General features: G+C 42.6%; 1 protein-coding gene across 2 annotated transcripts in view; it reads left to right on the top strand.

Moving 5' to 3' along the window:
* Positions 1–898: 898 nt before the first annotated feature.
* Positions 899–23,717, top strand: part of si:dkey-237i9.1 (SEC14-like protein 1) — a 31,624-nt gene continuing 8,805 nt past the window's right edge. Inside the window, exons 1-7 of one of the 2 annotated variants that reach the window (XM_035637300.2) lie at positions 899–1,282; positions 2,517–2,606; positions 19,769–19,918; positions 21,006–21,137; positions 22,436–22,564; positions 22,900–23,173; positions 23,377–23,486. In XM_035637300.2, the coding sequence (XP_035493193.2) occupies positions 2,544–2,606; positions 19,769–19,918; positions 21,006–21,137; positions 22,436–22,564; positions 22,900–23,173; positions 23,377–23,486 (858 nt within the window). In that variant the 5' untranslated portion in view covers positions 899–1,282; positions 2,517–2,543. The remainder of the gene's footprint in view (positions 1,283–2,516; positions 2,607–19,768; positions 19,919–21,005; positions 21,138–22,435; positions 22,565–22,899; positions 23,174–23,376; positions 23,487–23,717) is intronic. The other variant, XM_035637301.2, reaches the window with a different exon arrangement.

Here is a 23,717-nt window from a genome sequence, read left to right as displayed (position 1 = left end):
TCAGACTTTGGGAGGAAGCCGGAGAACATGCAAACTCCACACAGAAAGGCCCTTGTTGCTAATTAGCCACTACACCACCGTGCAGCCCTAATGTGGACCAGTGTATTCTGGCCATAAGATCCCAACCACACGTGTCTTTTCTGATTAGACCTCTTCTCATGAATATGTGGGTTTGGACAAATTGAGTTTTGACTGACAGCCCCACCCTCCTCCTATTCAGTTTGAGTCACCCCTTTAAGCAGGATGACTTATGACCGCTGGCCTTGCGACATCACAAAATTCCCACCATACCCCCACCCATCTATGACCTGACCATGGATAATACATGCACGAACCTACCCAGATCTATTCATTAATCTGTGATTAACAACATGGTGTGGGTGTGCAGGGGATTTAAATAAGCAGGTCACATACTGTTAATGCACAAGCTGGTAGTGTGTATGTCTGTTTTGGTCCAAAATATGATGCAATCGCTCTGTTCTATGAACATATATTTGCTACTGTGAAAAAACGTCTTGGGTCTGCGTTTATTTGTTAAGTTATGCATAGCATACAGCCAGTACTGTACTAGTGGAAACATATGATAATCATCTGGTTGCATGAAAAAAAAAGCCCCTAACCCTGCAAATAAGCTTTGCACCGTGTCACGCATGAGTGCAGTTTTAGTCATGGCACATTCTTTGCATTTGAGACGGTAATGCTGCGATTTTGAGACTATAATCTGTTTCATATTGCTCACAGGTGACCGTGCTCCGCTGACGTTTGTCCTCGACTTGAGCAGATGTGGTCGGGAAGTTGTTTTTTTTTTTTTTCATGAACGCAGCACTGCGCTGCCCTGAGAGGTGGAAAAAAACTGCGCTCGGGAAAAGGGGGAGGAGCTACGGCGTCACTGGCATGAACCAGAGAAAGAGAGGAGGAGACGGGCAGAGGGACACGGTCCTCCCCGGTCGGCACTTCTTCTGTGTAGGTGTGAGAAACGGCTGACTGTTTGGGGGGGTGTTTAGTTTATCGCACCTACTTTGCCCCGTCAGTGTCGGACTGTGGGACTTGTCCGACGGCTAGCTTGTTAGCCACTGACTCCCGGCTTACATGGCCAGCTAGCGCGGTTGATGAGCTAACTGTTGTTAGCCGCCGGCTCCGGGGCTCAAACACTAGGACCCGGCGAAGTGAAGTGCCGCGGAGGGGAATGGCAAGAGTTCACCTCGGATAGCCCGTTCGGAAGACGCAGCGACTGGCCGCGACGGAACGGGTCCACCTATTTCTTCAGTGCTCCGAGTCACCGGTAAGCAGCAGTTATGGAGCCCCCTGCGGTGCGATGAACGTTGAGTTAACGGCGTGAAGTTAGCTTGCCGGCTAGTCTCTGCTAGCCACCGTTGTGTGACGCTAACCATAACAAGGCGGCGTGGCGAATGTTAGTCACTCGGCAAATGTTTGAACGTTTACGTTACAGCTGGCACTCCCGATAACAGGGACACGGCGGTAGATCACAATAGACCAAAACAAATGACAGAATTGAAAGCATTCAAAACGCATTCCTCGGGGGAGAGGAAGTGGTGAGTCTTGTCTTTGAAAGTGTGTCATTACCAACATGTTCTCAAGTAATTGTGTTGCTTCTGACGTGTCTATTTTTTTTTTTTTTTTAAAGTCGCCGACCGACCCGGGAGCATGGCGGTAATTACGTGTGGCAGTAGCAGCCATTAGATGTGTGTTTGCATAGACATTAAACACTGCGGCGACCTCTTCTGTGTTCTGTCTGTCCCAGCCCGGTTGCTATTAGTCCGCCTGCCCCGATCCCCCCTTCGAAGTAGCGCTGTGCCGGGCACGTCAGCCCACACACCCCTCCTCGCAGCCACGTTCCCACCACAGCACAGCGGTAGTCAGAAGCGTGTGTCAGCCTGCCGACAGAAGGTGAAGTCACACTTGCTTTCGGTTGCTGAAAACATACGTGCATTTGTCTTTTACCACCACAGGTAGTTTTCATGCGACTCGAAAATGTGCCCTTCATGGTTTCTACTCAGACGCTCCAGCATGTGGTATATGCTGTTTATATTATAAAAAAAATGAACAGCACCGCCATCCCCCCCCTCTCATTAAATGAAGTGACTTTGCTGTGACGTGAGCTTCTGCAGAGGCAGTAGTTTGACGGCGTAGTTATGGTCCCAGTAGTTGGCAGTGGCACCGTCTCAGTTTGATAAATGAGCTGGGGAGCTGCATCCACTGATCACTCAGATCCTCAGATTCCCAACTGTTGCCTTTACTATACATGCTTTTTCTAGGGACGCTTGCCAACGCACGCAAGCACCTGGCATCATACTAGCATCAAGCCAGCCAAAACACCCCTTCGTTTAATTAATGTCAAGTCTCCTGTTGTGGGGCCATATGCTGCTATAATGGCAGCACACTTTTGGTGTGGTGATGCCAATGAAATGCAGCCGCCCCATACCAGGCTTTCTTTCGGTCGCAAACACCTGTGCATCATAGCTGACTCTTTCTGTCCTGATTGATTTATTCCTCAGGTCGTTGGTGTTACAATAATCCCCATCATGGTGCAGAAGTACCAGTCACCTGTGCGGGTGTACAAGCATCCGTTTGAGCTGGTGATGGCGGTAAGTGTTTCTTCCCGTAGTCGCAGTCAGCCCTCGACTGCATGCCATAGATGCTAAATAAATAAAATAAAATCAATTCATTTAATGTAATAATTGTCTTTCAATGATCATATTTTTCCCAGTTATTATCAAATAGCATCTCTCCTTGTAATGCCCATCCCTGCCATAGAAGCAGTGTTATATAATGCTGGTGAGTGGGCGCTTCAGGAGTCACCCTCAGAGGGTGGTCATTGAATTACACACCTTGCTTGTCATTTGTTCACAGTTTCAAGACAGACTGCGCTGCATCCAGTTCACTTCCTGTGTTCCTGCAGCCTCCTTACACTATGAGAGCTGTTTTTGACCTACGCTCTCCGCACAAACTTTGTGTCAACTGAAACAGCCTCCACAACTAATGTGTTAAATTATAGGAACAGATTTGGAGCTATTTTATTTTGAGGTCCTCGCTGTGTGAACACACTGACATTACCATTACAACATGTGGGCTTCTCTTCACACTGCCCTGCCTGTCTTGTGTGTTTAGCTCACCAAGTTCCAGACAGGTGCTGTTTTCTTTAAATGGAAATCAGCTATCTACACCAGCACAACGGAGGATGCACTCATCTGGTTGGGTTGGTTGGGATCTTATGGCCACATCTAGTTTCCTGTCATCTTTTTAGGGTTAAGATGTCTTCGGTGTTGAGCCAGTGTGCTATACATCTGCACCCGCAGCATCGCAATAGACAGCACGACCCTGCTGTAATGTCAAACAGAGGTTCAACGGCAGGCTTGGCGGTGGTAGTCCATTTGCACTCTAAAAAATTTAGCACCTCGCATGACTTTTTGCCAGCGAGCGCCTCGCTGCATGTTTTTGTTCACTTTCAGGCATGAGTGCCCATGCTGAGTGCAGAGATAGCGCGGATTTGTATGTACCCCTCCTTTCGCTTGGCTCTCTTTTAAATGGCCTTTTCAGAAGTGCTTCTGGCGCAATCTGTGTTTTCTCTGCGGATAATTTTGAACTTACATTTCCCTTTTCCTGCATCTAATTTGCTATGCGTTGCTGCTAGTCAGTCGTTACTCCACCTGTGATACTTGACCGGGGAATGTGTTGTCAGAGAAGAGCCACTGGCAAATGACTTCAGCAGCTGGCGAAAAAACAAGTGACTGAGACTGACCCTGTAGTGTAGGATCTCTTAGTGAGATCTATTTTCTCATTAAAAACAGAGATAGAAAAAAAAGCTTTATCCTACTACAGTAGGGCCTATCATCACACACTGATTGGATTGTGGATTGAAGGTTTATTTAGCTATGTTTTGACCTCACCTGCTGTTAGTCAGTAATGTGATGTTAGCTCATGCCTGCAGAGTCCTGGCCTGATTATACAACCGTCTTTCAGCCAAATAGTCGGACTAGCCAGAGGTGCTTCATTGCTGTGCTGATGTTTTCGTCGAAGCTTCACACATTTAAATGACGTCTGATGACCAGGAAGCTATTTGAGAATTACTTTATTTTTAACAGCATGTCATGTGCTTTTTAGCACACAAGGTTCCAGACAGGTGCCGTTTTCTTTAAAATGGAAACCAGCGTTCTACACCAGCATATGAAGGGGAATGCAGGAAGAGTAAATCTCCTTAGCACAGACTGGATTGAGCACCGCGCAAACAGATGGTTATAAATAGAGGGCTGGTGCCTACACCTGGGTCTACACATGCAGTTTAAGTGGGGTATAGTAATAATAGCAAAGAAGACTTGCATGATTTGTAAGCTGGAGGTGACCCACCTTGTAGATGGCACTGGCTTACCTTTGGGAAAAACTAATGGAGTAGTCCTGGGTGCTTTTAAACTAGAGCAGCGACAATAAGATGGATGTTGGAAGTTGGAAACTTAGGAAAAAAAGAAATGTTTGGCTGGTTGAGGTTGATGGTTAGCAATGTGGTTAGAATCGATTGTGAATTTTTGGCTTTCTAAGTGCCTAAAATGTACATAACACTTTGAAGCTGGTGGATTCAGATTATTGTCTTCCCCTTTTGTGACTTTCCTCTGCAGTGAGTATTTTTACAGACACTACAGAAAAGACATAATGGTGCGTCACAACATGTGGCTTTTTTTTGTAATTGAAAATCCAGGGAAATCTCTCCCCTCTCACTTCCTCTGTGGCAGGTCTGTCACCATTGCAGCATAGTAGTGTAACGACATCCGTCCTATGAGGGGCTTCGATACAACGTTCTGTTTATCTGTTGTGTTAACAACAATCACCTTCTTTATTTCACCTCTACTTCCTTTTCAGTGTGTTTTAGGTGTACATATTGTGCAGGCAGAGCTAGGCATTATGCAGAGTAGCCCAAAGCAAATACGTATTACTGTATGCTTACTTCAGCCATGTTATTCCTCTCTGCAGTTCCTCTGCCAGAGGCATCAGAAATATCTGCCAGTAATCGCTTCTCCCTTTTGGTCTGTTTGGGGGATTGTATTTGACATTTTGCTTTGCGGAATTTGGTGTTCTCTATCTACTCGACTCTATCGCTTGGATACACAGTTCTTCCCTCTTGTGAGGGTTAAAACCAAGGGTCTACATTCCTCTCATAAAGCCTTTAAATGCATTGCCGCAGTCTAGATGATATACAGCCCCACTTGGCCTCCAGGAGCCACTCTGCTCACTGAAAGGTGCTATCCAAGTATTTCAACCCCTGGCTAACACTACTGTGGCTTGCATGTCCTGTTGCATAAGGCAGGCCTGGATCTCAGATCCCCTTCAGCTGTTGTTTTTTTCTTTTTCTGCAGTGGTTACTGTACCCAGCTTTGAACATGGTATTCTCTATGTTGAAAGCCTTTGGCAGATTCTACACTCTTCTTCTCATTAATTGGCAGTAAAAGTCCAATCTGATGGCTTCAGAGTCTGTAGCTTTTTATTCAACAGTTATGACATACATGCTTGATAAAACAATGTACAGACATGACACTGAGTTCAATGCTTATTAAGTCTGTTTTTAAGAATGCACATACCTAAATCTGGTTATGTGTACCAAGAAACTGTCAGTGGAATATTGTGTATTGTTTTGATTTTGACTTATGGGCTTTGTGAAGTGCTTTTTCATTGCAACACTAACGAAGAGCTGCACAGGTAATCCGGATAGGATAGACTTGACACTTAATTTAAGATAATGTTCCACAAAGTGATTTAATGCAGAATCAATGTCAACTGAGGATTGCACGTCACATCATGGACCAGCTCCTGAAAACTATGACAAGATTAGAACGGCGCCAGAGCGAAGTGCACACCACAGCACCTTCAGTATGTGCCCCAAAAGGAAACTTTGTAAATAAACTGTAAGTAAGATAAGTGAACTCATTGACAATTCTCTCATCCCTCTAAAAGCGGTATCCATGGTTTGCTGTGTACCAATGACAGCCGAGTGCGTTTTCTTTCGAGCTGTTGAAAAGCACAGAAACATCGCTTTAGTGATCCTCCCTTTAAAGTTTTTTTTCATCACCTTCAGTCACAGCAGTCCCTTGAGTGAACTGCAACATATCAATAACAGGAAATGTAGTTGATGCTGTTGCTGCTGTTATCGCAGCCTTTCAGTCTCAGAGCCTGTAGTCTATCCTCGGGGAGTCACAGAGGAATGTCTAAAGCAAAACACAATACCCCACTTGTTGTTGTTGTTTCAGGCCTGGAGGGACAGTTGCATCTGGCACACATCCAACGATGAAGAATGACTTCAGTAGCTACCAGATGAATAAAAAACAGACTGACCCTGGGATAGAAAATTACTGGCAACTCGACGACGTCAGTTATAGTTGATCTTAAAAGACAATAGCTTTCCTTAAAGTCCCTCAACTCTCGAAGCAGTGAGTCAAAGCCTAACCGTCTCCATGGAAACGTATGTGTCTAATACAGGAGGACAACCCGCTTTGGTCCTGCCCCTGTCCCAATAGAGTTTCTACAGAGGAAGGAACAGGATGTGCCATGCTAGTGTAATGCCACCATCAGGGGTTGTGTCCTTTTCTGACTAAATCGTCTTTATCAGTGGCAGCAACACAAGTAAAAACATATACTTAACATACTAAATTTTTGCATGGCAACAGGCTTGGTTTGAAAAAGCATACTGGATTTTCTTGGGAACAGAAATGTGTCACAGCCCTGTAAAACCTTGTAATGTTGAAAAACTGACTCATTCAAATTTGACAGACATACAGTGCAGTAACATGGGAATGGGTGAATGAGTGCAATGCACACATGTCCTTCTCAGACATATATCCTGTCTCACTCCCCCACAAAGGTGGACTGAAACCTGTACCAAGTTGTGACCCAAAACTCATGAGGATCCTTGGTCTCTCTCAAAAAAAACAGTTCATGTGACATCTATTGTCCACACACCATGTCGCAGTCCCTGCGTTTCAGATGCTTGTGCGTCGCTGAGAAATGACAACTTCTTCACAGAGTCAGCTTTTTGAATTCTTGGTCGAAACTAAAATTCTGCGTTAACAAATTTTTATAATCGTCGTAATCAATTCTGTCAGCTAATTGTTGGTTAGGAGATGTTCTGACAGATGAATGAAATGGGACCAGCACAGCGATGCTTCTAAGTGCTTGATCTGTGTCAGCCTGATCACACGAGTCCTCTTCAGATGGATACCTGTGATAGTTGGCAGAGGGCCTTATATTTGAACTGATGTCACTGTGTTTAAATTCATAGCAAGCATAGTAACAGTATCCGCATTTGATTCCTATCAATAGTGTACCCCACCCTGACCTGCAGTTAAGATTGTTCTGAACCGGTTCTTGTGACAATAAAGTCAATCTGAGCTTCCAGCATGCAAAATAGAAACAAGAACATTTTACAGTACAGTACACGTGCAGTAGATGCATATCATGTCTATCTTGCCTGTCTGTTAGTGAGATAACAGCACCTGAACTCAGCTCGTCAACATAACAGCACTCATATTTTTCATGCTACCAATACAAAATAATTATTTTTGGTTGGATTTTCTAAAAGGACATGAGGTTTGCACCTGCAGTTCAGATCCTGTAGTCTGTTACTTGTGTCATCTGTTGCACCGTGAACTACTTTGAGCTCCTTGTGCCTCCTATAACTGTCTTTATGTGGGTCATCCCTACAGGTTTCTGTTGTCAGAACACCAACGCATTGTGTTGGTGCCTGTTTACTGCCGTGCCAGTGTTTCTAAACTCGGCTTGTCCGGCTGTCCCACTTCTTAATGTGTAGCCTGGCTCAGTGCAAAGCAGCCCTGCCAGGGTGTCATCCTGTCCCACCATGTCCTGACCCACTTATGGCCCGGTCTGCTTAAGGCCTTCGCAACGCAATCCCCTCCCGCCAAAGCATCATAGGCTTTTCTGTTTCACTGTCACTCATATCAATTAAAGGACCCATATTATGCCCCCTTTTACACATGTTACATTGGTTTTCAGGTGTGTGCACTACATGTCTTTGCCATTCCATGTCAAAACACCTCAAGGATCAAGCACCCTCCTCTTTCTGTATAAACAGCCCTGTGAGACTATGGTCGATTCCAGCGCTTTCCTGCTCACGACCGGGCTGTGAATGGCTCGTTTACAGACCGTCTGCACGGCCAACCCAAACCACGAATCAACGACTCATTGTTTTCTTTTCATTCCCAGTGGGCTGGCAGACACCCCAGATAACCAAATATACGTGGAGGCAGGCTGAAAAGGTGCCTGGAGCATAATATGGGCCCTTTAATTGTCTCGGGCAGAGTCTAAAATTAACTACTTGATCCATCTGCCAATGGCTGGTAAATAAATGATGGGGTTTTGAAGAATATTTTATATTGAGTATTATATTTAGTTTTATTTTACATGGCAATTTTGTATTTTAAATTGACCATTTAAAGTTTGGTACAACCATGTCTTTTAGGAATATTGGCTAGAGCCAGACAGATTTACCTGTTGGCTGAAATCGCCTGATATGAGCCTTTTACAGTCATATCCGTATTTCTGCTGATATAAAAACTTTTACCCTTTACCTCTGAATTTTTTCGTCTCCCTAATCTGCATTGTCCCCCAAAAATCCTTACCAATCAGGCTCTGATATAAGCCCATTCAGCCTCAGATTTCCTATGTTTGTCCTTTTTTTGTCTCCTCTTTCCTCTGCCCTTTCCTCTCCTGTTCACCTTGCCTCCTCTTTTCTCTCCTCATTTGTCCTTCCCTGAGCTCTATCTTCCATCCATAATCCATGTTCGCTCTCTTGTCTATGGAGGTAAACAAATAATTGTATGATTTAATTCAGGATATGTTTTTCAGTGACAGTTCGCCCCTCTCTAGTGCTTCACTTAACAACATAAGAACATTCTAATAACACATGCATGAATGTGACTCAGTCCAACTTAGTGGGTTTGTCGTGGGAAGCGAGTCTCTCCTGGTTTGTGTAAGAAATACCAGCGTGTGTAGAGCGGTAGTCATGTTACTTTAGTGTAGTGTTCGACCGATTTATCGGCCGGCTGATAATGTCGGCCGATGTTTGCGTTTTTTACATGTATCGGCATCAGCCGATGCGCGGCTGCTACGTTCGCCGATAGTTTTTTTTGGGAGGGCAGCCTATCGGGCCCGGCCCCGCTCTCTCCGGAACAATTTAACCAGCGGTGCCTCTGCCCTAGGCTGCCGTGCTGCACGCCCGCCGGGTACCCAACTCTCCCTTCTCCTCCGGAGAGCGGGAGGGGGATTCAATATTTCCCGGTGGGTTTGTGTCTTTCTCCTTTTTCTCCAAACCCTTTGCCTCGTGGAAATTCGTGGAAACCTCAGATCAGACGAGACAACCCGCTGAATTTAATTCTATTTAACTATTAAATTGAGGGAGCAAAAGTAGTATCGGCTCAAGAAATTGGCAGTCCGTATCGGTCATCGGCTAAGGCTGATGAAAAAAAAATCGGCATCGGCCCTAAAAAATCTGTACCGGTCGATCCCTACTTTAGTGTATAGAGAAGCTCAGGTTGCAGTATCGTAGTAACTGAAAGGGAAGAGATAATAGATTCGCTATACCTGCTTAGACCTAAGAGAGTCAGGAGAGAAATGGCAACTGACCTCATTCATTTTATTCACCCAATATATATTTTTACTCACATTTGGTGATTGTGAGGTTTTCATTTTGACAGGTCTACAAGTGTATACCTATACAAGCTGTGATTCTCCTTTTAAAGAAATTGCTTCATTTTATTTATCCACAGTTTTCTTTTGTTAAGGGAATGTGATCCACTGGAAAATAGAGCAGACACAAATGGAATGAAATCTGATTCCAACTGATTCATACTAGTCGGTCAGCCGGAACTCCTCAGCTGCGATCAAATATCGGGAAGGAAATTTAATATGCCTGCTCCAGCGAAAAGTTTTCTGATGTATGCTTTTGTCATCTGCTTTTCCCAGCATTACACCTGTCTGTTCTGATTCAGAGATTTATCCTCCACTCTTCTTGAATGAATCTGTCAGAGCTACACCTGCAGTGTCTAATTCACTTACTTAGCTAGATGCTCTCCGCTTAAAACACTGAAGAGTAACGGGCGGCCTTGGGGAGAGGAGCTTATCGTTTGACGTGCTGCTTCAGACGGGATTGCAATGCCACCACCACATGAATGTTAGAGCCTGTGAGAAAATTCTGGATCTGTTTTTATTCACTGATCCCTAGGACCATAATTCAGCATCTTTGCTGCTGCAAGGGTGAGATCCTTCCCTGGGAGCTCCCCTCCCCCACTCAGCTTTGCTCCGCTAGACACAGATGAATGTGTACACACATACTCACACACAATGACCCTTTAGTCCATTTTAGCTTGCCATCATGCTACAGTGCGGCAGTGGATAGTGACTCAGACCTATGCGGCAGCTCTGTGACGTTAGAAGCAACGCGTACTGTATATTGTGACAGTCGTCACATGTGTTTGAATCCATGCCACCACGTTTTTTGGTTATATTCCTGCCGGTTGAATCGTAAGTAATGTCAAAAAATCATTCACACATTAATCCAATTTTTGATACAACACAGTGTGAAGCTGATCAGAATTCACCATCCACTCTGTCCCGTCTCCCCTCAAATCTCAGATGCAACAAATCAGATGCTCAGGAAGCTTCAGCACTATTTGCCATAACCACTAAATAAGAGGTTCATCCCAGTTAATAAAACAAGTGAATCTTGTCCTAGTGGTGGCAGAATCAACATGCTTTGTCAGCAACTATTATCATGGTAAAACAGGATGTCAATAATGCCGCAGATTCCTGTAATTGGTGCTCATGAGTACTGTTCAGGAATTTTCACTGCCTGTCATTATCTCAGCATTTGAATGTTTTAGAAGGAACCGATGGAGTTGAAGCTTACTGTGACACAGTTATGTCTCAGTAAAGCCCCTTTCAGACTGGCCAAAAAAGCAGTTTAAACCCGCAAACACTTGTCATTTTCTGCAGTTTGAAAACTTTTAATCGGCATTCAGTCCCGGGTCAAACGGCAGCGATGACGGAAGTAATGAAGGCTACAAAGTGGTATAAGCCTTTCACCAGTGGAAACCTTTGTAGTCCAGCATTACTTGTTCCTACTGTGACGACTCTCAGATGGCCCACAGATTGCCATCCTGCTGCTCTCAGTTCTCTGGTGCACACACTTATCATGCAGTCATGCATGCGAAACATGGCTGGAACTACAGTTGAGCATTTTTGCACGGCCTACCAAATATTTAGGACTTTACATTTATATAAGGTTTATGCACTTGTTTGTGCAGATTGTCCTCCTCTCTCCGAGGTGGTTCTGCCGTTACAAAGTACAGTGAGATCAGTGGAAGGAGAAAAGTGGGCGGTTCGGCATGCAGAGGCCAAAGGCTCCATTGTTGCATCTTCTCAATCAAGAGATTGTTCCTCCTCCTACCCCACATCCAGTCTACACCTAAGCTCAGATGCTTTTGGACCTGATGGGTGGAGAAGCTGTTATTTTTTTGGTAGTGATGCTATTACCCTTGATGAAGCAGTTGTATCACACTCACTCACATGTTTAGTTGTCTCTCTGTACTGTAGATATCTCACAATAGCTCAAAACATTTAAGTCTGTTTAAGTGGAGCAATAAACATTACGTGAACTACAAATAGAAAGGTATTAGGGGTTTGCCAACAACAAGAGGCTTTGCCAACAACATCCATGTGACATTACAGTGCAAAGCTGGTAAACTGGTTTGCCCCGCTATGGAGAACAGGGACATAGAAGCTGTTAATTCATTCATGGATCTTTTTCAAATAGTGGTTTCACCTTCTCAGGCTCACGTGCTGCTCCCTTTTAAAATGTCCCGTTTAAGAATTCAACGTATGAGATTGGTCATAGTGAAACCAGTCTTTTTGAAAACCTCATTGGACCAAACCAAGGGCCTACCACCATTGTATTGATCCTAAAAAATTGTACCTTGGGCTGTGCTGCAGAAATCGCTTAAGTCAGTATTATTTGGATCCCCAAACAGCAACAGCAGGGACCAGAATCCTAAAGGCAGTCACATGATTTAATTTTACAGTCTCAGGACTCTGACATTAAAAATGTTTTACATGAGATTTATGTTGTTATTGGATGCACAAGGAATAAACACCTGCCTTACAATTATTGCATTGGTTTTTGTTTTAGGTCAGATTATCCAGACATTTCTGAAGAAAATCTATTTTCTGCGTAAATGTAAATATTATGTAAGAAAATAAAATCCAAACAAAGAGCTTTTAGAAAATATTTCTCTTTAATGATTATAGTACTTAAAATGAGACACCATGAGACATCATCGCTAGTCCCCTGGTAAACCAGTATAGCCTGTCTGAAATGAAACCTGTTGTCACCTACAAAGATATTGTAACCAATTACTTTGAACATCAGTGTTTTTCCCCACACTTTCTCTTTTCAGTCAGTTAGAATTTCCAAGCTGCCTCCTCATTCCCCTCCACGTCATCAATGACCTAGTTTGGAGTTTATAGCTTTGCTCTTAGAAATGAAAAGCAGGAAAAATGTTCCTCTCTTTATGATGTTCGCTAAAGCTCATCCTCTATATTTTGCTCACCTCAAATTTTGTTAACCAATGCCAGCAATCTTTTGTAGGTCAGGACCATTATTTCCAGAAGCGGTAACACCCTGTCTCATCATCTGTCACTTTGTATCCAGCCAGGGCGAATTCTTTATTTGGCCCTAGTACTCTTTGGTTAATTTGATTGGCTGATTAATTATTTTCGTCCACATCTTCGGACAGTGCCCAACATGACGACAAATTCGTGACAGGTCAGCATGTGATCTCAACCCCTGCAATGACGTCCTCAACAGGTCAGGGCCCAGGATTGCCCGCGGTGCTGGATGGGAACTCGTAATGATTTTTGCCAACTAACATTGGCTGAATGATGTCACTCCCCTGTCAGGGTCCCTCACTCTGAGGCATGCTTTGTTTGTATGTGACATCAAGGGTCTTGTGTTGTCATTACACAATTTGTTTTGGATCTTTCGGAGGTCTTGTAGTTGTCTGACTGTGTGCATCATGTATAGCTGTGACTGCATATGTGAGACGCTAATAGATACTGAAACGATAGAGGGAACGTTTTAGTGTCCCAGGCAGCACTTGCACATGCTGGTAATCCATTGTGTACTATACAATATGTGTATGCTGCTGGTTTCTGAGACAAATGTGCAAGTCATCCTAACGCATGTATTCGTTCCAACAGACACAGTTTGGTATTTATACATGAATGAATGAACCAATGAAAAGAACATCTGAACTATTCATTTTGTTGCACCGCAGATAGTCACTCTTCCTCTTGGGAATTTCCTCTGAGCACGAAGCCTGATCAACTGCTGCTTCTCATCTTTTGTGTACTATATGCACTTATGTATTGTGGCATTTTTCCCTAAGCTGTGTAACTGAAGTTCATGTGAGGACTGCTTAAAACTTGTTTTATCAGAACATCTACAATCGAGTCAGTTCATGTCTTTCACAAGTTGCTGCTCCCTGTAGTTCTTGTGAACAGCTGTAGATAAACACAAACATTGCATCAGATCTGTTGCCATGTTACAAATGCTTTGCCTTTGGGGTTTTCTTAAGCCGCTTTCAGACATGCACTGAAGTCTGGACATTGTCCCTGAACTTCTCCGAAGGGGCTGTATATGAGAACGCAAATGTCCGCAGATGTCGCTTAGGACAATCTCCAGAGATTCTCCTGCCAGCACCCTGGTGTAATCTCTGGAGAATGTCCTAGTGAGCCCATGTGAGAATACAGCATCAGAATCTCCGGGGAAATTCACAGCAAGCGAGTGGGCGTGTTGATGACTGGCAACAAAAACACTACTTTCTGCAGAAGAGTTATCTGAGCCTCCTGCTGCTCTACCCAGACACCACAGAATGATCTGGACATAATCCTGTTGTTGTTAACACGTCTGACACGGACAATATCCTTCTGCGTTCATATGTGAACGGCAAATTCCGGAGAATGTTTGGATGCAATTCTGTGCACATTCTCCCGAGTTCATATCTGTAAAAACAGCTTTACTATCCAATCCACTGCAACTACTTTTTGTTGATGCATCATTGAACATTGCTGGGTTCATGCTACCTTCCTTCTCTCATGTTGTCTGTTAACACCTCAATGTGCAGCGTAGAGCTGCAAAAGTTAATCGATTAATTGATTAGTCATCATCTACTAAATTAATCGCCAACTATTTTGTTAATTGATTAAATGGTGTGAAAATTCTACATTTCAACTTAAATGTGAATATTTTCTAGTAGTATAATAGTTTCTTTGCTCCTCTATGACAGTAAACTAAGTATCTTTGGCGTGTGGACAAAACAAAACATCATCTTGGGGTTTGGGAAAACACGATCAACATTTTTTACCATTTTATGGACCAAACATCTAATTGATTAACTGAGAAAATAATCAACAGATTAATCGATCATGAATATAATCATTAGTCGCAGCCCTAGTGCAGTGACAGAATGCCTCAAGTAAGAAAGTACAGACTTAGGAGTAAATTTAATCTTTTACTGTAAATGTCAGTTCCTTTACATTGTATGACTGAATGTCCTGTCAGTCAGTTGCTGAGTCATATCGTGGACAAAGATATGACTCAGGACAATTGTCACTGGTTCGTTTCTGTGCTTTCAATGTAGTTGGTGATTAGAATGAAGTTGTCAGCCATTTTGATTCTCAACCATTTAAAAACAAAACTGGGTCAGCTTGCCTACTGCAAAGCTTTTTAGTGTGAATGTCATTGAAAATAATTATTTTGTCTGCAATAATCTTATGCATGGATGCCCGTCAATTGGATTCCAGAGAGGACATGTATGAGATCAGTATAGATCCAAGGGGAAAAGTGCGAGGGGAGGGGGTTTGACGCCATGAGCCGGGGGCTGTATGGAATTGTGAGATGTTGAACGTAGGCTATTTGAAAGGTAAACAGACAGTTAATAAGTCATGTGCAAATATTCATGTAGGCTTAGGGCATGTACACCCAAAAAAACGGACAGTTTGTACACAGTGGTGCGCTGGCCATCGGACTTAGCCAAAACCAGCTCGTCCTAAACACTCACTACACAGAGTGCATAAGGCCCCGCTTCTGGCCCTTGTCATAGCACTTGTCAATATTTACTGTACAACTTGAATGGTAGCTTCAAGTGGAACAATCCCCCTGGTCACAAAAAGTGAAAAAAGAATTCACCATGATAGTGAATACTGGGAACAGCAATCAGGTAAACGAGTTCTCCAAGTTCGATGTCAGAAAATAACATGAAATTGATGTACTCTTCCTTGATGTAGATCCCATAACCTTAAAACTATCCCCCAACATAGGAGGCAGACTACCACACCAGTTATTTCCCACCTACAATTCTGTCCTTTCCTCCCTTCCCAGCAGATTTAACAACCATTAATACTTTGCTTTCGTGTGACATAAATGAGGGCTGTCTTTATTTGGCCTCATGTGACAAAGCCTTGACATTGACCCCACAGAGGTTAAATAACCTCTACCAGTCAGCCTCTTGGATGAGAGGTGAAACATCTTCATGTATCTTAAACCAAGTCCATTTGCCCTTGCTTCACCTTTTCTTGGATGCATTGCATAAATAGTATTTTATACTTTAAAATGTTTAAAAGGAAATCAGGGGGAGCCATTTTGAATGTGACTGATGCAACTAATAAAAATAATAGTTTTGTTATCTATACGCCTACATTTGTCTGTAGAGCAGATACTGGATCTTCAATCAGTATTAATCACCGCGCAGCCATGCCAAAGCTCAGTGTTAGTTTTTCTTCTTTCTACTTTTTCTAAAATTTCTTGTGTTAATATTAATAATCACAAATCTTAAGATTTTCAAACACATTTGAAAAGTTTTTCCTCCCTCATTCTTTTTAGACTGGAGCAAATAATGTAAAGGACTAGGATTGTAGTGGGAGACTGGAGGGTTTCAAGTGTAACTGTGTAGCAATGGGAAATGGTTTAAATGGATCACGGTCATGTATGAGGGCCCCTTAGCAGGAACTGGTCTAAGGCCCTGGAGAGGTCAGGCCTGGTTCTGGGCATATCCCAGCAAACCCTGTTGTGTCACTGGTAGGCATACTAGCATTTATACTAGCGTTGCGAACAAAAATTTTAGTTTCTTAAATGGACCCTCTCCGCGTACCTGTCATTGGGGGTGTGCATGAGCATGCTATGCGCATGTTCTGGGACTGGACTCACTGGCTGATCACGACCATATTAATTAATGCTTTCAAACAGCTATTTATTTTCAGCTGTTTTACTTTTTAGTCAAGGTTAAAATGTGATTTTCATAGAGTTATGACACTCAAATTTAGAAGAATAAAAGAATTAACTTGATATGTCATAGACTTAGCTATTTTTCCTGTATTTGTTTTGTGCTTGTGCTTGTGGCAATTTTTAAATTATTCTTTAATGCCAGAAGTTCAAACCAGATAATCGCTGGGCTGCCTGCCAGTACTCTTGTTTTTCTTGCCCTGTAACACATTTTACATGTATACATGCACCATGCAGCCCTTTGTATTCCTAAAGTGTATTATATATCCCCTCGGAACGACTGGATTTCCTGAATCTCACTTCCTGAGCAGGATAGCTCCCATTTTTCATACCCGGGCCTTTATCCACACTGTCTGTTTTCCAAAGGGAAAATGTTTTCTGTGTGTGCAGGGAGGCTTTAAAGAACCATGTATTGTTTTTCTATTTTCTCTTGTGTGCCCCAGGAAAGCACATCAAATCTCCATCCAAAATTCCAGGAGCACTTACACATAGCTTGGCCTGTTGGGTGTGTCTGAACATATCCTATCACCGTGGAGACCAGTAGACTATGTTCTATCAGTCTTTCTCACACATGCACTGGCCGGAAGAATTGGAAAGGTTTTGTTTTTCTGTATTTGTTTTTATTGTCGTTTCAGCAAAGCGTTGAATCAGGGGACAAAGCAATATTTATTGCGGTGGAGCTTGGTCACCATGGCTGTTTGGGTTGATGTGCCATCAATGGCTGTTCTTTATCCCAAATACTATCTGAATGAAAGAGTTGTGTCATGTATACACATGAATGTTTGTTGCTAAACTGCTGCTTAGGGTGCTTACTGAGAATTTCCACCTTCTTTGTTTAAATGTTAGATGAAAGTGAATAGAGCATCGTAGGTGTCGGGGATACAGCTTATTGTTGCTTATATTCAATTCAATAATTCAATAGATTGAATCTTATTATAGATTCAGCAGCGGGTTCGAGGGCTCTATCCGATCTTCCCAGTTATCAAGACTCTCTGTAATAGTGGGAAAAAGTAATAATGATTATTCTTTAAACACTACCACATTGTTTGCCAGCATTCGGTTGTAGGTCAGTATAGACTGGTAACTATCTACATAAATGCCAGATGACGTGGACGTTGACTCAGTGTTATTTAAGTCTCTTTAAGCTGTGTATTTTGACTTCATAACATGACAGGTGACTGAAATAGGTTCCCTGGAGTGTAAACATTATCCTGTTAGAGGAGAGTTGATACATCCTGGAGAAACAAGCTTCAAGGCTTAACTAGAACAAGGTCTTGTGCAACAGCCACCGAAATGCTGGTAAACTCTGGTATTGGGTTGGAAAGGTTAAAAAAACGAGTTTATGGTTGTTAAATTTCATTATTAGTATCATGTATAGTGTAAAAGTAATTTATTTCATGTATCCTCGTGACACTAACTTCCAAGAAAAGTTGATTAGCTTCAAACTCTTGATTTATTCACATTAGAACAATGTTGATTGATTTTTTTTTTTTTTGGTCCTCGTAATTGTCAGATCGTTCAGTGTTAGAGATTGTCAGATGTGACCTAATGGTGTCTCTGTGTATTTTGAAAAAAAACCTAGCATTGTGCCCTTACATTCCCCTTCTCAAGAATAACGTGATAATACTAAAACCTTCAGACTATTTTCTGTGCACAAGGGACAGATAAAGGTTGTGCTGTGTGCTAAGTTTTTTCGGTTTATTGTGTGTAGCACAACAGGGCTCTAGGTGGGTTGTTTTTGTTCATCAGTGGTTTATTATGACTGTAAAGTCAACCCCGTGTTTTTGTACAGTACGTAAGCCTATTGTTATAGTGTAAAGCAGCGGTGTTGTTGACAGGACCTGGCATTTGTGGTTGAGGTTTTTTTTTGTTGACGTACGGTTGTTTGTGATGGGTGAAACTAATGTTTACAGTCGGTGCTGTTGTGCTGACGGTAGTACAAAGCCTGCAACCAGTGTTCCAGAGCATCGGGGCTGAAAAACAGAGCTCACAATTCTCTCAGTCAGGGGACAGTAGGCAGCTGAGTTGTTCAGTGGCCCGGGCAGCGGTATGCCACGGGCATACTGACTGCCTACTCATACACAGAACAAACCAGCCCACTCTTGTGCTCGTTTCTCAGTGGAAATCTTCTTTTTTCCATGCAAGTCGTGAAGTTGAAACATTTATATTAACAGTGACTTGCAAATTGATCAGTCATAACATGTTGTTCCGATTAAGAACATCAACTGTTCAGATTTGTTGAATTTCAAGCTCCATTCGGTTTCACACCGATCTCCCGTAGTCATGATTTCTCAGGCCCTTGTAGACATATTGCTTGTCTGATGATCCACAGAACACTGCACCTCCCGCTCACACTGGCTCTTAAATCTCAGTTGACGGCACTATTATTTTCAAGCATGCTATGTATCGGCAGGCCGTGTCCCCGTTGGTGAAGCTAAAAGGATTGCAATGCACCATTTCCTACAGTACATCTTGTCTGTCTGTATGCATGTCATTGCTTCCCTGGTCTATCATAAATACATTCCTTCATTCTCGGAGACTTGAGTTTGAGGGTGGATTGTCATTATGAGGAAATGAGGAAATGTCCTGTTTGTTACGTGACATAAGGGTCTCAGACTACCTCAGTGTTATGACTAACTTTTATCATGGGCATCGTGCTGTGTTTAGACTTGCCAGTAAGGTAACCATGCCATGCAGATCCAAGATGGGCGAATGGCAGCGGCACAGAGAAAGGAAGAAATAAATGCCACGGCACGTTGCACCAGTCACGGCCCAGTTGTGTAACTGCTGGCCGGCTTTTGTACCACAGCACAACAGCTGAGTTTGCCTATGTTTTGCATTTGTGAGAACACAGCGTGACCCTTGGGCACTGAGCCTGTTATTGTGTATTGGGCCATTTGTTGTAAAGTAATGAAAAAGTCTTTTAGCTGTGGTTTAATTCAAGTGAGAGGTTTGGAACGGTGCAAGTATAAAGGAGCTTTCTCTGGCCTTCACAGCTTACTACATGCATTCCTAACTTTAATTAAATCACAATACATTTTGTATAAGCTGACCGTACAAGACCCATTGTAGTTGAGTGTGTGTATGTTTTTTAAAGTTGTTACATAGAGCCTTCCAATTATCATTATTTATTATTATTTTTCTTGAAACATTTTTTTTTTCACCTTTACTGTAAATTTGGAGTCTTATACAAGAATTTAGTCTTTAGGATTCAGTTTTAAAATAGTGAATAGATGTAATGGGAAGTGTGCAGATATATGATGCAGTCACTGTGGCCAGTTAGTTTTCTTTGTAGCCATCAAGTATAAAAAATTGATTGGTCAACTTTGATATACTACCGTGAGACTCTGAAGAGAAGATGGAAACATTTTTGCAACCCGGCCTGTTAACTGACAACTACCCTTCCTATTTCAGGCCTACGAGCGCCGATTCCCCACCTGTCACCTCATCCCCATGTTCGTGGCGAGCGACGTGATGGAGGAGGAGACCAGCGAAGACGGAGCTAACCAGAGGATTGAGCGCCGATGTGCCCTGGATGTTGACGCACCACGCCTGCTCAAAAGAGTAATGTTACACCACATCTTCTGATGATGAGCTTCTAAAGTAGAAAACATTGAATGGTTATTGTGGCCCCTTCTCGCTGCTTGAAAGGATGAAATGTTGTTCACAACTTTTCGTATAAATGAACAATATGATATTTGTAGTGCTGTCAACATAATCGCATATAATCTTTGCGTTAATTGTGAACTATTTTACTTGAAAAAAATGTAACGCCAGGGATGCATTTTGTTTACTTCCTGTGGTGACTGATGGTGCCGCATAACCGTTAGCCATTAGCCATCCTGGCTAAAGATGGATACGGACAAGGAGGGAGTTTAAGGAGTTTAAAGTACGTTTTGTCACGAAAACACGCGCAAAAACTGACACGGGGAAATATGCGATACACTCGCAAAACAGCAATTGTTTGTCACTTTCACGATGGACATCAAAAAGTAAAGCGATCAATATATCACAAGATACTCTTATGTTGAAAGAGACATTAAGTAGTTTGAGCGGATGCTCTGTGTTATGCAGAGGGAGAGAAATAACTTGAAGCGTTAATGTGTGACTCCGCATTAAAGTCAGCTAGAGGTTACGCTCGTCATCTGTTGCAGTGAAAACGCTCAACATGACAGGAAAAAGCCCTGCATATTTTTTTCAGAAACACGGAAAAGGCAGAGAATATGAGTGAAGAGTGATGTTGTGGTTTCCAGGTTGACACACTCACTGCCTGTCACATCACAAAGCTCACACAGGAGATGGTTCCCCGACTTATCCATATGTTTAGCTGATAGATATCTGGACACGTCGGCGAGGCCTCAGTGAGTCACTTTGGCCTTGATTGTTTTATTGGAAATCTGTAGTTCATAAGAGAGTATCTGTGCTCAAAGTTAAAACGATGCTATTAATAAAATAGTATTTGAATTTAAATACTTCCTTTGTGATGATTCTACATTAAATCCATCATTTTACATTTAAATATCCATTATAACAAACTTCAGTCTTAAGAAAAACAAATGCGATTAATTGAGATTAATCACAGCAAATTGTGCGATTAATTAGTTAATTTTTTAGTGATTGACAGCATTAAATATTTGTGTGTGGTTTGCAGATTGCTGGTGTGGACTACGTCTACTTCATCCAGAAAAACACAATGAACCGAAAGGAGAGGACGCTGCACATTGAGTCCCATAATGAGACCTTCTCCAACAGGGTCATCATCCATGAGACCTGCTGCTATTCGGTTGGTAGCATACACACAACTGTGCTGTTATTAATGTGAATTGTGTGTCTTTTTTTTTAAGCACAGGTGGAACCAGAAGGAAAATCCAACCCATTGTCTTTTACAGAATCACTTATCTACACAGACAGACACGTTTCTGTGCAGCTGCTGAATGACAAGCTGCACGCCCATCTCTTAATATTTGTGCTTTCTCTAATCTCTTCCATGCAAAATAAACCATGTTCAGACTCACACTGAGCATATTTCTAGCAATCACAGCCCATTACTCTATCTACTTTGATTACGTAACATTGATTTGAGTGGAGTGCATTAATGCGTCATCACACTGTTTACGTTCCTCCCCAATTATGGCGACTCCTGGTGCCTGCCATGCTGAAAATGAGTCTTTTTAAACAGACCAAATAAAATAAAGAGATACTCTCAATTGTACTCGTCTCTGACACGTCCTCTCTGTCATTTCACCTACACACAACAACCAGTGCACTCGGAGTTGCGTTGGTCGGTATGTGTGTGCATGTGCTTGCCTTTCATGCGTTTTTTTTGTGTGTTGGTTATACAGTATAGCTGGGCAAACTACAAAAGTAATCAATAAGAAAAATAATAAATAATAAATAATAGCAGCCATAAATACTTCAGTCCTCTTCATTCTGTGCTTAAATACTGATCTGAAAGCAGCACGTCTCCCTTTTTCTACTAGCTCCACTTCTGTTTGCTGCATCCAGATCCAACAGTTCATGAATGGATGTGCTCTGAGTTAATGAGGTCAAGCACATTGAATTAGCCTCCAACCAACTAATGTGCTAATTTTAGGTCCAAAGCCACACAGAAGCTCTTATTGTGTGCTTACAGTAACTGGGATGGACAGCTCAGTTGGACTGAGCTAATGGACCTGGCTAAAGCTGAAATATGTTGGTAGTCAAGGGTAATGAGCCTTCAGAAAGCTTAAAGTTTGATTCTAAGATTAATGGTCTGGATCCATAGGAATTTAACTTTGCACTGTATAGCGGCCAATGACATTGAAAATGTGGCGAGAGTAAAAATGTTTCCCCTGTTTTGTCTGAAAGTGAACATAACACACCAGGAGTATGTTTGCGCACTGTTAGTTTTACTCTGGCTGGCCAATTTTAAATGGACAGAATGACACACACATTCCCACTGACTGTGCACAGTGTGAAAATTGCTCTGTTAGTCATCATCTAGAAAAGCTGGGTGTGTGGTTACCATAGTAACATGGTCATCTTGATTCTGCATGTGTGTACAGTATAAAACACAGTATGTGATTGTATGTGTTGGTGCAGGTTCACCCGGAGAATGAGGAATGGACGTGCTTTGAACAGACCGCCAGCCTGGACATCAAGTCGTTCTTTGGTTTCGAGAGCACGGTGGAAAAGATTGCTATGAAGCAGTATGCCAGCAGCATCAACAAGGTGTGTGTGCGTGTGTGTCGGTTGTTACTTCTTAATAATTACATATACATGTTTTTGTGTATACATATTAGCAACAGCTTATTGGTTCCACTATGCAGCATAATGGATGCTGCATGGATAATACAGAACGCATGTGTCTGTTTTGTGTGAAGTTTGAAGTTCAGAGGTTTCTGGAGCGTTAGTCAGTCCATTTCATGTTGCAATTTCAGAAACAAGCTCACACATGTAGTATCATGTCATCGTCCAAATTCCTCTGTGAAATCCCATTTCATTGAAATCACAGCCTCTCTCACCGTGATTTTCATGCCTCTTTTCATCACTTTCGTTCCTCACAGGGAAAAGAAATTATTGAGTACTATCTGAAGGAGCTACAAGACGAGGGGATCACTCATGTCCCCCGCTGGACTTCCTCCTCCTGTTCCCTGCCTCCCCCCAGGCCGACAAGCCTCTGCACCAGCCCACCTGAGCCTCCCAAGCTCGTGGTCACACCAGTGGTTGCCATTCCACTGCCCGCCAACGCCAAGGACAGCACCTCTCAAAATGCCAAGCAGGACAGCCCCACGCTTCAGACAGAGAGCCTCACTGAGATCCTGGCTGGTACACCTGAAGGTCTGTTCCTACAGATAATTGAAAGATGAATAATTGAGCTTGCTGTTTTTTTTTAATGGTGACAATCTTTAAAGCAAAGCACAATTGTAAAGTCATCCTTTTTAGGCAACTGTTTTGAAAGAAATTGACAATTTAATATACAGTCAATTTACCTTGTTTGCCTGAAAGATTTTAATTGTAGCTATTCTGTTTTTGTGTTGCAGACAAGCTGGATGCAGACTATATCAAACGTTACCTTGGCGACCTGACCCCCCTGCAGGAGAGCTGTCTGATCAGACTTCGCAAATGGCTGCAGGAGACGCACAAGGGAAAGGTGATGCACAACTTGTCCACCTCCAGATTTTGTCATCATCGGGAACATCTGCAGAGGTGTACAACACAAAGAGAAGTTGATATAGTAGTCTGACAACCACCAGCTATTTTTTACATGCTAACATGGCCACAACTGAGATGCCAATGGTATATTTAAATTAGCAAACTGACAGTGACATTGGCCGTGTTATGGAATGGTTTAGTCTTTTGTTATATTTTCTTTTGTTTGTTC

This window comes from Scophthalmus maximus, chromosome 8, assembly GCF_022379125.1.
Source record: "Scophthalmus maximus strain ysfricsl-2021 chromosome 8, ASM2237912v1, whole genome shotgun sequence".
Classification (NCBI taxonomy): Eukaryota; Metazoa; Chordata; class Actinopteri; order Pleuronectiformes; family Scophthalmidae; genus Scophthalmus; species Scophthalmus maximus.
This window is presented reverse-complemented; position numbering and strand designations above follow the sequence as displayed.